The 18,430-nt window shown below is 41.7% G+C and overlaps 1 protein-coding gene across 1 annotated transcript in view; it reads right to left on the bottom strand.

The window, feature by feature from the left end:
• Nucleotides 1–18,430, bottom strand: part of st6galnac5a (ST6 (alpha-N-acetyl-neuraminyl-2,3-beta-galactosyl-1,3)-N-acetylgalactosaminide alpha-2,6-sialyltransferase 5a) — a 50,573-nt gene that overhangs the window by 15,816 nt on the left and 16,327 nt on the right. Inside the window, exon 3 of the mRNA XM_044019157.1 lies at nucleotides 2,335–2,747. Coding sequence (XP_043875092.1) covers nucleotides 2,335–2,747 — 413 coding nt within the window. The remainder of the gene's footprint in view (nucleotides 1–2,334; nucleotides 2,748–18,430) is intronic.

The raw sequence follows: 18,430 nt of genomic DNA, 5'->3' as shown, positions 1-18,430 counted from the left end.
TTAAAATGGGTGGTTGTGGAATCGTCACACACACCATCCTAATTACCTTCACTGAAATGGTATAACCCATAATTACAATTACAGGCTTGCAGGGTTGTCCATCATTCACTTGATTACCCAGAAACTGTGCTATTAATGCAGCTCTCTCCCAGGATCCAAAGCGTTAAAGGCAATATCAGTCTAATTTTATACATTATGTAAAATAGTCTTATTTCACAAAGTTGCAGCACATTTTGCATGGTAATAGCTTCCGTTAAACTTTTCTCTGCCAAACAGAACTAATACATCTAGGCCGTCTTATTCTCTCCTCATGCCGTTTGCTCAGTGTAAACATGTGCAATTACTGTAGGTGCAGGTTGAGCAGGATGGCTGTCTGAGCTGTTCATCAGATCCACCGCTCTGCAAGACCTCTATCTGATGCTCAAGTCAGACTCCGCCTCCACTGACACCACAGACAAAGGCTCAGACAAAGACAGTGTCTGTGTGTGGGTGGTGGAGTGTGGAACCTGACCGAGCCCGAGAGGATATCGACCGAACCTGACCCAAACACACCGGGCCAATTTTTATCCGAGCCCAAACCGAACTAAACATGCAATCTGTACACAGCTGGAGTAAAGTGAATCTGCTCTGACTGTCACACAGGTGGTTGTAACCTTTATTTATGGTGATAGAAAAGGAGAAAAAGAGGGATACAGGAAAAGTGGGGTGTCGCTGCGTTGTCAATCCAAATGTGTGTGTGTGTGTGTGTGGACGTGCACTGTCTGTCACAATGGTAAATGACGCATGACGGTACACGCGCACACACAGATACATGTATGTATACAATTTCAGACTCACCTTAAACCACCATCAGTTCTTCATAATTAACTCTAGTTTAACTGTATGGCTTCATCACTTTGCATTCATTTTACATCATATTTTCGATGAATTCACCCCATTTTACTCTTACTCATTTGAACTTGTCAAGTGATGTGACCAAACCCGACCGGAGCCCGACAATCATTCCTATATTTTTGTCCAATCCTGGCCTGACCTAACTGGTCCCGTCGGGTCCTGACAGTATCCATGCTCTAGGAGGTGGGTGCGGGGTGATGCTTTAATTTAGCGTTAATTATGAACATGTCTTTTAATCCTGTTCAGCCTGAGCAAAGGTGTGCAGTCACGTCACAGTCGGAGGGTTTTTATTACGTTACTCCTTTGTGTTATAACACTAACCCTGAAAACCCTCATGCAAGAGAAACTATTTCACTTACATTTTCATGAAATGTAATATTACTTGATGACGTCTTTCTGGCTTGGGTTACGGTAAGGAAAAGAAAAAAAAAACACTGTTGAAACTATAATTAATGCAGCATTTAGTCAGATGATGATGTGTCTGACAAATGACAAATCTTATCAAGCTGCTTCTCGTTGGCATCTCTTGCTTTTTATACATTCCAATCATAACACTCAATTCACTGTCTTAGTGGATTTACGTTGGTTGACACTGATGTTTGGCTCAGATTGTCTCACAGTAGTGTCCCTCGTCCTTCAGATAAGGTTGGACAGCTGAGGCTGGCTCTTCTGTGCTGTACTATGCGTTTATGCAGTGGTTGTTTGGTTTCCCTTGTGTAGCTGTCAGGGCAATCCTCATTACATTGTACTGCACAAACTACATTGCTCAGTTTGTACTCTGGATGAACGCGGTTCTGTTGTAAAGGGTTGTAAGTGTACAGGGATGTGGTGTTATTACGGAGTGATATGTGGAATAACAATGTCGTTCTGTTTCTCGCTGTTTTCTTCCTTGTCTGATGTTCTACTGGAGGAGTTTGGGCTAAGCTAAGTTGTTTGACAGAGGTATAAGAGTATATCACACTGATATTGGCATCAGCAGATACTCAAGTTTGTGATATTGGTATCGTATCACACACAAAATGTGATATTGTGTAGGGACAAACTGCTATTTGATGCTTTCACCCCTGATTCTCCACTTCAAAAAAGATCCAGTAGATGACCCCAGTAAACCTCATTATGTCTGCAGGGACCACAGTGTTGAGCTTAGAGAGGTGGCTTCAAGATGCATTCAAGACAACTCGTAAATGCCAACACTTCAACAGTCCACTAATTATCACTCTCTCCTGCTGCGTTCTCACATCAGTTCACTCGGACATTATCCAGAGATTGCTTTGCTATCACGCATACAACTCAACTCAAGCAAGTCCTGTCGCCTACAGCCAACTACTGAAGAATTCACACATACAGCCTCTGCAGAAAGACTCTAGAGAATCTCCAGAATTCAGTGCTCCATCATCTGAAAGCAGTGTGTGATAGTGACAGATAAAGTCTCAGTCTCACCTGTCTTTGCCTGTCTCCTTCTTGAAGAGCTCGTCAAACTGGAGCATCTTCTGCCAGGAGATGATGTAGACTTTGAGTTTGGGCAGCACTTGGTTCATCAGCCTCAGGTTGTTGTAAACCAGGCCCTTCCCATCGCGCCTCATGTAGCTGCTGGGGCCCCAGAAGATGAACACTGTGTCCTGGCTGGCGTTGAGCAGCTCATGGCGACTCCGCAGGACCCTCTGCATACTGGAGTGTGCGATGACACGCAGAGAGGTGCGGCGGCCAACGTCGCGGGCGTAACCCCTGGCAGTGGGGGCGTCATTCATGCGGATGACACACTCGGCCTGGTCAATCTCGTCACCCCTGCCGCCTCCGACGAGGTGACCCGAGCTAGTCACCAGGGCGCAGGTCTGGCAGTGCATTCTCAGAGGCTGATTGATGAAGACAGCAAAGAAAAAAAAAAGAGGAAGAAAACATAAACTTTCCCTTAAAAATAGCTGCTGCACATTCAAATATTTGGCCTCTTCATCCCTTGTGGAGGCACAAGCGGCACTGCAAGCAGAATTTTTATGTTAGCTTTAAATCACATTTATAATAAATTCAACAAAGTTCTTTTCTTTTTTTCCAGAAGTCAAAAATGCTCTGAAAGTTCTGTTTAGCCCTGGTTTATACAGAATATGCAAAGGCAGACAGAAATGTTCACCTAAGGGAACTTGGGTATAAAGCTTCACTATGTGTGTGAGGTAGAAAATGCTTTGCTGACAAATGGATACCGACAGAAGCTCTTGGGTATGTGTAGCTTGTCATATTGCTTTGTGATAGGTTGAAACCCTGGGGTCTTACAAAGAATTCACCTTAAATATGTCTCCGGCTTGCACACAACAAAAGAGTAGTGTGTGTTTACCTCCGGTTTACCTGGTGTTCTGCTGCATACAAACCATATGGAATCCTTTACAAACTTTAATGTATTTAGCACAGATCTCCCCTAAAACACACTCTTTTGTTTGGATTCATGGATTCCACAAGATGCTCAAATAATACTGCAATTACACATTATTTTTTATTAGTGAGACATCTATTTTTTTTTAATAACTGATTAGTTGTTTCATCCATTAAATGAAAAACATTCTACAAAATGTATCATTGTTTCCCAATGTTGAAATGACCTGAATGTCCAGAACCAAAGATATTCAGTTTACCTTCATAGAGAAGCAAAGGAACCAGTTTATGTTCATATCTGAGAGGCTGAAATCAGATAACTTTAAAGATGGATAGGCTGATTTGCATGAGTGTTGGTAATAAAGTGTGGGTGTTTGACTTTGGTTTGATGAAACAATAATGAATTAAATACCCACACAAATCCATGAACAATTACATAAATATGTTATTCTGATTTCTTAAACTATAAACCTCTCACCAAATGGGTGATTGGAAAAAAAAAGTTATTAAAACATCTAATCAAAAAAAGAGAAAAAAATAGTCCAACTAACAGGAAGGGCTCAAAAGAGAAAAAAATAAAGTACATTTTCAAGCAAAAATACCAAAACAACTGATTCAAATCCTTATTTTTGTAATAATTAAATTTTTATTTTAACATTAGTAAATAAATGTAATATCTGGGAGTTTTATGCTGTTGCTTGGACAATGCATGTTTTCTGACATTTTGTAGACCACAGTAGTTAGATGAGAAAACAACTGACAGGTTAATCAATCAACCGAAGATCTAAGCAGTAGAGTCTTATTTGTGGCTACTGGTGTGATTAATTCGGCCTCTATTCAAGACAACATCAGACTACACTGGGGATCTCACATTTGTACGTGGAAGCTGTAGTTCATCCGGTGCATGGCCTCCTTTTTTTCTTGCTTTACAACATGCTTGTTTTAAAGGTGTGCATGCACATTAATCATTCACTGACATTCTCTTTGGACGCATGTGTCGTGTCTGCATACGCACTTGTGGCATGTGTGTCTGTGCGTGTACCTGGGATTTTCCACACAGCAAATCAATGACATGCACATACAAGGACAGCAGAAGCTTTTTAACGTGCCTTGAAATACTGTAAGACCCCAGACAGAAATATGGTGGCTATTTACGTCCTTACAGCAAATACAGATTTACACGTTCATGGCATGAACAAAAACTAATTATTACAGCTGTGAATGTGTGTCGTCTACTCTGGTTACCATTGTGTGACATTTTCTGGTATAAACACTGACCTTGTAAGGACCGGTAGTGATGGAAACCAAAGATTGCTCCTAATGAGGCAGAACCTCATTTGTGGGGCTCTGGGTAAAGTTGGGATTAACATGTGAATAATGAGGCAGAACCTTATTTATGAGGCTGTAGGAAAAGTTGACATGTGAATAATGAGGCAGAACCTTATTTATGACGAAGTGATTTATGAAGCTGTAAAGTTGGGAACATGTGAATAATGAGGCAGAACTTTATTTATGAGGCAGATTAACATGGGAATAATGAGGCAGAACCTTATTTATGAGGCTGTAGGTAAAATTGAGATTAACATGGGAATAATGAGGCAGAACCTTATTTATGAGGCTGTAGGTAAAGTTGGGATTAACATGTGAATAATGAGGCAGAACCTCATTTGGGAGGTGCTGTTCAAAGTTGGGACTAGTACATTTGTGCAGCTCTGGGTAAAATTGAGATTTACATGTTAATAATGAAGCTGATCCTCATTTCTGAGGTGCTGGGTAAAATTGGGATTAAGATGTAAATAACGAGGCAGAAACTCAGTTATAAGGCGCTGGTTAAAATTGGGATTAAGATGTAAATAACGAGGCAGAAACTCAGTTATAGGGCGCTGGTTAAAATTGGGATTAAGATGTAAATAACGAGGCAGAAACTCAGTTATAGGGTGCTGGTTAAAATTGGGATTAAGATGTAAATAATGAGGCAGAAACTCAGTTATAGGGCGCTGGTTAAAATTGGGATCAATTTGTGAATATTGAGACAGAACCTAATTTCTGAGGCTCTGGTTAAAGTTGGGATTGACATGTAAATAATGAGGCAGAACCTCATTTATGAAGCTCTGGGTAACATTGGGATTTAGATGTGAATAATGAGGCAGAATTTAATTTATGAGACTGTGTGTAAAATTGGGATTAGCGAGTGAATAATGAGGCAGAACCTCATTTCTGAGGCTGTGGTTAAGGTGAGACGTGGGATGTGTATTGTGATTGGATTAAGGTTAGTGATTGGGCTTTGATCAGGCTGTGCAATTGAATGGAAATAAAAGCAAAGTCCTACCAAGAGTAGCTGTGCAAACCTGTGTGTGTGTGTGTGTGTGTGATATATATCATCTTCTGACTTTGACGGCAAATTACCAGCTGAACAGAATCATCTGGTTAATGAGAATTCAAGGAGCAGGAGGAGGGAGCGATAGAGAGAAGAAAACAAGGTGGAACAGAAAAGAAGACAGGGTGGAGGAAAGTGGGACTGAGAGAGAATGGATTAAAAAAAGTGAAAAAAGATGGAGAAAGAGATGTATACAAAAGCAGTGAGAGCCACTCTGGTGCCAAAGTGTTGATGAAATACTGAGCTAATGAGGTCCTGGCGGTCTACAACATCACCAGGAACAGCAGCAGCAGCAGCATCCATCCGTTCCTCCAATCTCCCCCCTTCCCTTTCCCACCTGGTATCGCCTTGACAGCCAATCTGGCTGGAGAGCTACGGCACCAGTGGAGCAGGTCAGAAATTCCATTTTCTCACAGGAGCTTTTAAGTGGCTCCATGGACCCTATTCTCTCTTCCTCTGTCTCACAGAGAATTTAAGTGAGCCTTTCTGGCCAGAAATGGCCTCTTCAAGGTGCTTGGTCAAGCTATTACCAAGAAACAGGCTGGATAGTCTGGACAAGGCTCTCCATTTCAGTCAGAATTATGTGACCCATCCAATATGGTTGCTCGGGTTTAGGCGATGGAGTCGAGGTAGAGGCCAATCTTGAGATACTGCAGTTTACTCTCAGAAAAGGCGGAGAGAGTTTCCTGACTTTTGAAAAGGTTTGTTCTCAGCAGAACTCGGAGGAAAATGTCATTCTGCTCAATGATTCATGCAATAAATGCTTCATAATGCAACGCACATCTATCATTTATGTATTTGGAGCCACTGGCTTTGTTCTTCCACTCTAAAAAAAAATGCCTTTGATCAAAATCAAAATATTTACCATGTCTACAGTGTTAGTGTTTGTGGTTTTTTTAGTATTACAACCCTTTCTAGTTAAAACACATCATCGATGCTTTGAATAGAAATCCAACCCAGCGCTTTCTTGAAATAAATAATACATTGTCTTTCTGCAGGAGTAAAAATAGACACAAGTGAGTTCTTTTATGAGCCATTTTCATCATTATAATCATAATCGACATGAAACACGAGTCCATGTTTCATCTACAAATGGACTAATATCTGGTTGTTAGAGGCAGGAATCTTTTTTCCTTCTTTTTCCCATTATTAATCTCAATAACCATCAGATTTATCTTGTGAGACTAAGTAATTAAAGTACCTCCACTTCATGCAGCTACAGCCACAAAATGCTGCTTACACATTGATTAATAAATATTACCAACCTAAAGGTGTCAAATATGAAATATGTTTTTCTCTTCGTAGTTAACATAGAGTTGGCTGATAATGCTTCTGTTCAGGAAAGTGCAAAGTTTTATCTATGAGTTAAATCCTGCAGGCACACTCCTTTTTTTGTTTTGTATCTCCTCATTGTTATGAAAGTGCATCGTTTTCATTACCTTGCGAGTTGCTGCTGTCTGACCTACTTGGGTTTAACATGTGCATGGTAATTTTTTAAATGAGGCTGTTGCAAATAAAAAATTCAGAGTTTAGTAACCATGCATGAATGGGCCTTACACTGTATATTCTACATGCACAGGGAACATAGGGCTGCCACGAGCAATTACACTTTCCACTCACTCTAATACTTCCAGTATTTGGTCTTCAATGTGTAATCATGACATTATAATGAAACATGCCATTAAATGAATAGTGTAGGTTTTTTAAAGTGTGCTTGTATGAGGTATTGACACATGACTGACACTGACTTAACTGTAGAACTGCAGCTCTTGTGTCCCTGAGCATAAAATGCTTATTTTCTCTACTTTGGAGCAGGAGAGTGGGCAGTTTAGAAAATTCTAGACAAACAAAGGTTCCCACACCTAGGTTGACATCAAATTCAAGCACGTTTCAAGGTCTTTCCAGAACCAATATCCTCAAATTCAAGGACCAAATAAGATGGGAGGGCAACCTGTCAGTGCTGCATCGCCCATGGCGTCCACTTTTATTGATTTGCAGTATACGCTCTGCTTCTGGCCAACTGATTGTCCTTGGGGTTATGGACAAGTCAGTCTTTTGTAATTTTCTTTTGTGAGCCAGAGATCTTGGAATTTGCATTTCCCAAGCGTCCCGTAATAATCGGAATTTTCAGAAACTGCTGATTTTCATGCACAGCCATTTCTAATGTTTACAGAAAATGGTCCAAAAAACAGAAACTACCCAGTGAGCTGCAATTTTCTGAGAGAAAATACCTTGTTGATGCCAAAAGGTCAGAGGAGAATGACCAACCTGGTTTGAGATGTAGGAAAAGCTCACAACAATTACTCAAATAGCCACTTGTAAAAACTAAGGTAGAAGACCATCTCTGAACACACAACATGTCAAATCTTCAGCAAACCCACTGGGTGCCATCCCTCCCACTTTACTTGGTGTCCTCTATATGTAATGAAGTGTTTGGTAAGTGTATGTATCTTTTAAAAATAAAACCATTTTTCACATTATAGTGAGATTCTTGGCCTAAGAGAGATGAAGGGTAACCTTGTCCCACTTGTGGCTCACACCAGGAGCCTGCCCTGGTTTCATTAAGCTCATCCATCTATCCTCAATGGCCTAGTAAACTTGCTAAAACAGAAAGTAGCCTGTCACATCTGCTCCGTCGACAGCTCTCCTTTGTTTCCTCAATCTTTCCGCATCCAAACTCTCCTCTGCTTCCACTGAGCTTGTCCTTCATCATTGCACGAACCATCAGTGTCTGCACACTGCGCTCCCTGCAAGAGTTCCTGACCCGAGGAAAATGCGTCTGTCCAAGCAACACGGATTAACCTTGAGAGATGGTGGAGGGGGTGACAGGGAGAGGGAGTTTGTTCCCAGGCCACTAGGAAGGCAGAAAACTTGAGAGCCAGGGTTAGAGGGTGTTGGGTGGTGAGATGGAGATGGTTGTTCAGTGATCAAAATAAAAAGTTTTTTATTTAGTTTGGGGTCTATTCAATTGCAGAATAAACAGTGTTTGCTAGAGGTCGATACTTCCTGTTCCTAATGAGCTGATGACTTCCTAATTAGTGGTGCATCTTTTTTTCACAGGGCAGCAGCAGCAATCATTTGTTGAGGGAACTGCAAGTGTGTTTGCACATTTGAAATTTGCTCGGGTCACTGAATGCACCTCAAAGCTGCTTCCCTTTACTCAACATGCTGTGAACACTGTATTATTCTCACTAGCCCTTATGCAACACGTTTCTTGTAGAAATTGTCAATAGCAACCATGTCTGTGAAGCCTCCATGCAAAGCAATGATCTGTGTACAGCCATCGGGCATTGTCAGAGTCAGGGCCAAACAGTACTGCCAATTAATCAGCTAAAACGATTAATCGCTCGACCTGTAGTTTGGTCCCAGGCCACATGAGGAGGTGGTTTGCTTGAGAGCGGAGTGAGACGAGGGCTTGGTGGGAAGATATTGATGGAGGGTCCTGGTGTCTATTCAAGTGCAGCATAAATAGTGTTTACCCTTTAAAATGTTTCCCCATTGTTATTAAAGCAGTTACAGACATCACATGCGTCAGAAGGCAGCTGGTATTGAGTGGCATTTAGAGACGGTGTACAAGACTGTGTAATTAAACAACAGGGAGGAATCAAAGCCCAGGAGGACTCAAATGATCGCACACTGTTTCTGTGTGATTCTAAGCATGCAGTTCCACTGGCCTGATTGGCTTCGTGGTCAGCTCTCAGAGCCCTCCACTGCTCCTGGGTAACACGTGCAATAATTGGTGGTTAAAACACACATGGTTCGAAATCAGCTTCAATTCTTTGCCTCTTCCACCTTTCCCCTGGCTTGGCCCCTTGAGGGAAAGACATACTTACACTGTAGTGAACCCCCCCTCCCCCCCCAAGTGGAGAAATAACATTTGAGTGTTGTTATTGATTTTGTGTGGGCGGATGCAGCGGGAGAAGGATTGAATGAGGGCTTAGTGAGGATGCCTCATCTTCAAGGATGCGAAATAGTGGATATGGCCTGTAAACATGAGAGTTGAGAGGCGGCAATCATCCAGCCCAGCAGGGTGTCTGGCTGTCTAGTATCACCCAGCAATATCACAACTGAATAGAGCTTTGTCAACCTCCTTCAGGATGACCTTTAGTCTTGTCAAAGACATCTTGTTTTCCACATCCTCGAGAGACAAGACTTCTTCCCAAGGTTAGAAATCAACAGCAAGTTGAGGCAAAAAATGCTCGTGAAAGGTCTTGGCAGAAACTGATACACTACCTATAATGAACGTACTACTAAGAATGTTGCTGAAGGTATGTTATCACTTTAAAATAAAAACAGTGTGTTTTTGTACCCTTAGAATAAGCCTTTATCGTGCACATCACACAAAAGGCCTTGCTTTACAGAGACCGGCGTCTTTTGTCACAGTGTTTTTACAGCAGCCCAACAGAGACAAACCAGCGAGAGTGTTTTTGAAGCAGAAGCTTACAATACAAACAAAGACGACTGACATCCTTTCTGTAAAGGCCACCATAGTTCCCTGATGCACTTGGAAAAGGGAGCGTTGTGTGGAGGAATTCTCAGTTTGTTACAATCTGCCGTCTTAAAATTAGATGTCACTGCACTTCTTACAAGCTAGTCCTTTCAGTAACTTCTATTAAATGTCACCTCACACAATAGCAGTGTTGTAATACAGCTTTTAGTGGTGATGGATGGGTTATACTTTTATGGGTGAGAGCAGATTTTGATTGGAAAACATCAAGGACTAAGAGTTAAACACAAAGCTAAGAGTAGAAGCCAGCAGAAACCGCTTCATTTAACCCATCCTTTTTACACACCAGTAGTGAAAACATCCATAGGGGATTGGGTGCTCAGGAGCACCATAGTATGTGAACCAGCAACCCTCAGGTTACAAGCCCATTTGATTTCCTCTCTGCCATGGGCTGCCAATACTTCAAGTTGAGATATTTCACAAAAGAAGTATGAGATAGTGGAATGTTTTGGACAGACTTTGCTGTATGTTGCTCCTGCTTTGCTTAAAGCTGAAATAAAACAGGCTTTGGCCTAAATATGCCATGATGATTAGACCTGGCATTAACATTAACTACATGTTAAGTATAAGTATGACTGTTCACACCTACTGTAGCTTTAACGTGTGTCCTGGATTCTTCTCCTGTGCTCTATTCAAATTCAAACTAATGCTTGCATTACTGTTACATGTTATTTCAACCATTGAGGAGAGGAAACATCCGTCCATCCATCCATTTTCTACCACTTTAGCCTCCATAGGACAGTTGCGGGGGGTGCTGTGCCAATCTCAGCTGACACACACTGGACAGTTTGCAGGCCATCGCCTACAGTCAATCCATAGTGTCCAATTTACCTAATCCCCATATTGCATATTGTTTTTGGAGAAGCCGGAGAAAACCCATGCAGACACGGGGAGAACATGCCCGAGCGGAAACATATGATGATAAATATTAACATTGTGGCTATAGATAAATAAATGTAGGGGTACTTGTATTTGTGTAAAAAACAAAGTCTTTACTGTGAAGCTGCTGCAGATCAGACGAATGCACTGGGTTCATAAAGCTCAGAAATGTGGCCACACAACCTGCAAATATATTTTTTGTGACTGGATCTGAGGACGTCTTTAGGATAGATTGGGCGATCTCAGACCTGCACTTAGCTCTGTCCACGTGTGGTCACTTAAGACGGATGTTAAAACCAGGTCTGACCGTGGTCTATGACTGATTACACGGAGTAATGATAGAAAATATACATAGTAATATTGGTCCCCTGTGAGCCTTTCTTACACTGTTATTTTCTTGGATATCGTTTTTTTTTTTTTGCAGAAAAATGGAGACTCCATTCACAGACTGCAGCTTTGTCTCCACTGCTCCACACCACTCGCAACACTTTTTACTCATTTGTGCAAAGCAATAACATTAATCAGGCTTTACTACTATGCAATACACTTGTCAGTACCACATTGTGTAAAATTCACTTCCTCTCTACGGTATACACTCGTCTTCCCTTTTCTCTGTCATCCCCAAAGTGGTGTTGATAACTTCCTCTGGAGCTGGAGTTATGCCATGAAGCCTCCGCATGAAAAACGTCCCATCGCAGGAATGTGGATTTACGTTGCCCCCTCGACAGGGGTGTTTTTGTCAGTAACATTTTATTATGGTACAACAACACACCGGCTCTAAGGAAAATTAGCTGTGTCCTTGCCAGTGTCTACTGCTGCATCTTTAATACGGAGCACAAATAGTGACACACATGTTGTCTGTTGCCTCCCTTTAACAACAAATGGAAGGCAAGAAACAGTGCCAACACTATATTATTAAATAAATAAATAAATAAGTATATGCATCTCACTGGGATTAATTGAGTGTATTTGCAGTTTTAATGTATCATTTCTGTGTTCAGCGAAAATGCCTGTGAAAAGGGCCAGAACATGTTTTAAATCAGATAAAGGGGTAAAAATGCACCGCAAAAAATGACATTTATTTAAGATGCCCCCCTACTGTGAGAGCCCAAATGTGTCATTTATGATATGAGATGATTAAATGAAACAAAAAGGGAAAAGGTGGGGGTGAAAAGAGAAATGCAAGGATAAGCAGTGGAGCATTACACCACTCAGTGTGCAGCCTGCCAGAAATTATTGGAAGAAGGAATGAAATGGACAGGGGTATAGAGAATGAAAGATTGAACAAATTAATGAATAGAGCAGTAATGAACGGAGAAACTAAATCAGAGTTGACTGCAGGAAAAGGGAAGAATGAATAGGGAAGGGTTGTATGGAGACAGTTACAAATTAGAGTAAAATTTAGCATCTGTTAGGCCACTTTATTGACTTCCAATCATTTGGACAGCCGAACCTTAATGGTCCTGTGTGCATCATTTAGGAGGGTTTCCTGGCACAAATTGAATCCACTATCCAAGTATGTGTGCATAAGTGTATAATCATTATAAAATTTAAAAAAGCTCTTTTATATTCTGCTTTATGGAAGCCACCATCTTCCTAATCTAAGTAACATCTTACTTCTAATCTTAACCAGAGCCTTCCAGAGGTTTCCATGAAGAGTACCGGTCCTGAAGTCAGTGTTTATACCAGAAAATACACTAGAGAGTACGAGGTCATATACACAAGTATTACAAACGCACGCAGGCAGGTTGAGTGCTGCAGGGCTTATTTGGAGCAGTTTGTCCAGCACACACGTTTGACTGGTCATTAGAGAGAAGCTGATGTGGGAAACAAGCACTGCAGAGGAACTAACGGAGATGAGAAAGTGGAGAGGGAGGAGCAGGAAGGAGTAGATGTTGAAACAGTGGCAATTAGGGATTCCAGTGGTCAGCAGTCATACGTCAGACTGACATCTCCTGTTGCTCTGATGCTTTGGTCTTAATTAGGGCAGAGTTTGTGTGTGTGTGTGAGCGAGCACCTTGAAAAGAAATCTTTGATGGAGGGCAATTATCTGCCTCAGGAAAATACATCGCATCTGGCCCAAAAATGAAGCTAATAAAAACTCACTGATGGAGATTGCAAGTGTTCTTTTGTAGTGACCTGAAGCTCTCATCTTCAAAGCAAGGATGAGTATAAAGAGGGCTCTCCATTGTGTGTGTACTTGTTTTTGTTACCCCTATATGACCTTTTCTGGAAATAAACACTGACCTTGTCAGGACCAGTAGTCCCAGTAGACCAGTAGTTGTCATGTGTTCTTCCCATTACCATCACTTCTAGACCCTCATGTGGAGGATAAAGCGGTAAAAGATGGATGGATACTGCAAAGCAGAGAAATAGAGCTTTGCGCCCATATACTTGTCATTACGGTAGCACTCAGGACTTCCACGGAACGACCGTCCAATCACAGACAAGATTTACCAGCGCAGACATGTTTGTAACGTCAGCTTCTCAGTACCGTATTCCGCTTGAAAAACTGCCAAATATGGATAAGTGAAAGTTATCTTAAAAAAAGGGGCAGAAGCACTCACTCGTTGAACATCGTTTTGACAATTCTGCAGCCATAAAATCAATATAGTTTAACCAGTTAACTGGTTATGATAATGGTTAGGGATAACACTTTGGTTTGGCTTTACAAATGAATAGAAGTCAATGAGAGTCCTTAAAAAGATAGCTGTGCACAAATCTGTGTGTGTGTGTGTGTGTGTGTGTGTGAGAGAGATAGATGGAGATTTAATATCCCTGTCTGCAAGTTTGTGATCAAAGTAAAAGTGTGCGGCCATTGGAGACGGACAGTTTAGAGGACATCAAACCAACACATACACCTACAAAGTGGTAAATTACACTAACCGCTTTAAAAAAAAATCAAGAGCAACGCCATCACCACCTCAAACAAGTTCACTTTGGTTTTGTGCATTTACAAATGGAGAATCTTATCAACTAAACAGGTGACGAAAACATGGATTTGTCTGAGAGCAGAAAAATTAAAACAAACGAGTAAAACAAAGACAGCTTCACGACACCTGTCACCAGCAGCCCATAAAACACTGGCTGACAAATTGATGGCTACGCAGTGCAGTCAGATAAACTGATCAATGTCTGAGGCCGCATGTGAGAGGACAATGTATTATTCGCAGCGAGGTGGCCACGGAGTTTCAACATGTACATTAGTGACCAGTCATAAATCAGCCAAACAAAGAAGGTCCATCTTTAAACGTCGACTAATGCCAGGCTGCTCTGCAGTAAGAAGCAAGACGTCGGTTCATTTTCAGTTTTCAAGAAACACGGAGCAGATCATCAACGTATCAATTCAACTTATACAACATACGCGTGCGGTTTTTGTGAAGAGGAAATCATTATATTGCAGTGACAATAGAGGAGACAACAATTGGATGACAGTGAGCGCCTGCAGATCACCGTGTGTGACGTCTGTCAATCACACAGTAAGCCCTAATACATACAGTACATACTGTACATACCCTGCTTTATCTCCTTTTTACTCTAAATGGGACGATACAAAACATGCTACAAAAGACATACTGTACTGAAGATGTGACGTTGCCCTCTGGATGCAAACATCACAGTACATGCACTCAAACATAATTTGAGTTTGTTACCAGGGAGATGAGAAAATATAATCCAGGAAGAGAATGATCTTTTTCAAAAAATCAGACTTTTACAGCTCAAAAACACAGCGGTGACTCTGACTGTGTGGTGAACGTGACAGTGCAGCACTAATACTGCAATAACCTCAACAGCTAAGCAAAATTTAAGTCAAGTTAAACATTTTTTTTTGTGGAATAATCCGTGTCTTTCCTTAGGCCATATGTTTTTGTGCAGTGCTTACACAGCTTTACAATAAGAGGCCACACAAAACCAACTGTTTCCCAAACCCAAATAAATGTATTTGCCTTTAAGAGGCAGCATTCAGGACACAGGTACTTTTCCTCAGAGCTCGTGCTGTGTTGTGTCATAATAGGCAGCCCTGCTGTAAAAAACATGTTGGGTACGATGTGAAAACGACTCCCTTCATTGTTTAGACGATGAAATAATGCTGTTCCTTCAAGCTGAAACCCACTAGCCAAGATAACACAGTGGGAACAAGGTTTACAGTGGATCAGTACTAATGTAATATCAGTCTGATACAGTCATTGTCCATCGTTTCAACTGTTAAACTGTTAACAACACATTTATTACTCAGCCACAAGCAGCCGTTTCAAAATATTTTAAAGCTTCAACTGTGTCACAGCCCAGTCGTTGCTTTTGATTTCACATTTTACAGTCTTAGCAAAGCCTTTATGTGACATAGAGGCTTTTCCTCCCCGCCTTTTAATTATAGAGATCGTTATTGAGCAAGTATTGAAGGCTCTCTGCAGAATTGACTTATTTACTTATGTAGTCATGCATTTATTTGGGCTACATCACAACAGCAGTCACTTGTGCAGGCGCATTTCCACAACATGAATTAGCAAAAACAAAATTACTTCAAGCTGGGCTCTAATTCAACCTTGTTCCATTTATTTCAGCGACAGGAAATAAGAAAAAAAACAAAAAAACAGAAAAAGCAAGAGCCTTGACGTTGATAAAGCACTGTATGTTCCCAGTACTTTGTTCACTTTCAAAATTGACCAACCCTGGTTTCATAGTTCCTGCTTCTATTGTGTGTCGAGGCCTTCAGGTCTTGCTACAGTGAATTAGCTCACTACGTGCCAGATGCTAACAATGACAAGGCTTGTAACCGCTGCTCTCTCTCTCTTTGTCTCTCTCTCTCTCCCTCGTGCTGACATATAGTTCCTATATAAGCCAAAAGAAGTGAACTAGATCTGTGGATACATAGTATTATTCTATAGATCAACAACATCATTTTATTTTCAAGTGTTCTGATGTCAAAATCACAGGTGAACAGATTCAATTCTTCAATCTTACAAATACTAAGTAGGATTGTGTGTGTGTGTGTGTGTGTGTGTAAAAAAGTTTTTTTCCCCACAACAAAACTTGGACACAGTGCTTATGGTGTGCATTTTGTGATACATGTGTTGTCGTTATTGTTCTGCCACCCACACTGAATCCACAGCTCCATTTGTGTCTCACACTCATCTCCCTGTTCTGCCTCCATAATCAAAAATGCCCTTCTATCCCAAACACCACTGCAGCTCATGTGCAGTCTCTGACTCTGCCCCGAGGGCGAGACTCCACGTCATTAAAGCGGAAATCTCCTCGCCTCCTGCATGGAGAGGTGGAAAGAACAGTGCAGCACCGTGTTCCTTTCTCTCTCTCTCTCTCTCTCTCTTCTCGCGCTGGTACAAAGTGAACCTCCTCCTCTTCTTCTTCCTCACCTTGTCCGGTTTAGATAACCTGGTGAAAAGAACAAACAGCTTCTCTTGCTGTGAGTTTCTATTAGTATGAGCAGCTGGAAAGACTGAACCCAGGCAGTCCAATGTGGTCAAGCTAGTGGGAGAAGAGACATTGGGTTGTTACAACACAAACTCCTTTGCCTTAAAGGAGTTTGATAAAAAAAAAAAAAAAAACCTGCATCATTTCTGGCACGATGCTAAGATGTAACTTCATCTTTGTGTTTATAATTCTTTCTATTTATCATCAGTCAGATGTATTGAGGGCTCGCTCTGAGTGCATCTTCAGCCCTGGACAGGATTAGTTTTGCACGAGGAGATGAGGCAAAGTAAATATTACGAAAGCTCTTCAGTGATTTTAGTCCCGTCCGAATGAGCCATGTGAGGAATGTTAGTAAAGATCACGGCAAATTTTACCTGGGGTTAAAAGATCCGGATTAAATTACCCCAGGTAATTCATCTCCTGTGTGCGAGTAGGTTTCCCCAGATTATCAAGCATGGTATGCTGATGTGTGTCTGAGAGAGCTGAGTCTGACAGAGCTGGTTGTAGTGGCAGATCTGAAACTGGGCCTAGTAAACGGCTCCTGGGTCAGACGGAGCTATTTACCCTCATATCCCAATTGTGGTAGTTTTACTGAGATTTCTTATCCCGTGCAAATCGGCCATTAGCCTGCCGTCCACTTTGAATCCATCAGAAAAATAACAAACAAGCTGAGGATAATCATGACACCAAATTAATTTTCAGGTTTGTCCATAGTAGATTTGTGTGTGTGTGTGTGTGTGTGTGGAAGCAGATATCTGCCTTCAATATCTCCAAAGGACGGGTGTGAAACGTTATATTCGTTCACACTGGATTTTTGCAAAGAGCGACAGCCAGAGTGCAGCCTGTTCAATGGTGCAGCCATTATATGTCCCTGTAACCCGAGTGAGCCACCTTTGTGAGGACCACACAGACACATCCCTGTAGAAATGATTGCCTTGGCATGAATACACAAGGTGCAATTTCAAAAAAAATCTCTCCCTCTGCCTTCCTGTTTTTTTTGCCCTCAAATTGAAGCAGGAGGAAAAAGAAGAGCAAAAAAAAAAAGATAGAGGAGGAAAAAGCCAGGAGGAAATGACAGGGGGACTTTAGAAAGAGAGGAGATAGATGAAGGGGGGTGGGTGGGCAGAGGTGGAGGGAGTGAGAATCATAGACGGGTTGGGGGGTGGAGGGGGTGCAAAATGAAAGGCAATCTGAAATGAAAAAAGGAGCGAGGAGAGAGAGAAAAAAAAAGGAGTGGCTGTCAGAGAAAGAAGCACTTTGGAGACCAAGGAATGTAGGGCAGGACCTTCACTGAGACACTGGGATTTCAGGGGCATCCTTTGATGAAGGAAACTTAAAACTGCACACTCTTCTGCTTCACAGCTGCACCATGTGATGATATCTGATGGGGTCTTTATGCATTATCGCAAACAATCGTTTAAAAACACAGCGCGTCTACATGCCTGACGTCAATTCTGTGTTGGTGGAGATCTCACAGGCGTCTTCATCAGCGCGCCGTTTATTGATCCGCGAGGCTGATATGTTCCCATAATCCTCTCTGTCCCTCAGCTGTTGTGAGTGATACTGGCGTGGCTAATGCCCAGCACCGTGTGGTAAACAATGGATCGAATCGATGATGAGAAGATGATCCTCTTAAGAGGAGTCTGGCGAGAGTAATGACTCAGAGGAAGTGATGTGAGAAGGTGTGTGCCACTATTTTATTTTCCACATCACGTCCACTGTTGCACCGCAAAACTCCCTTTTCCTGCACGAGAGAGAGAGAGAGAGAGAGAGAGAGAGAGAGAGGGAGCTGGAAATGAAGCTGAAAGATAAAGGGTGGGGTTTCATCCTGGTGTGCAGCCAAATATATGCACGGGTGGAGACAGAGAGAGGAGATTTGAATATGGCACACAAGCAAACGGTTAACTGTCAAACTCCAAATGACACGCTTGTTGTGAACAAGGGCAAATTTTCACACCAATGCAAAAAAAAAAACAAAAAAA

This window comes from Solea senegalensis, linkage group LG1, assembly GCF_019176455.1.
Source record: "Solea senegalensis isolate Sse05_10M linkage group LG1, IFAPA_SoseM_1, whole genome shotgun sequence".
Lineage (NCBI taxonomy): Eukaryota > Metazoa > Chordata > Actinopteri > Pleuronectiformes > Soleidae > Solea > Solea senegalensis.
This window is presented reverse-complemented; position numbering and strand designations above follow the sequence as displayed.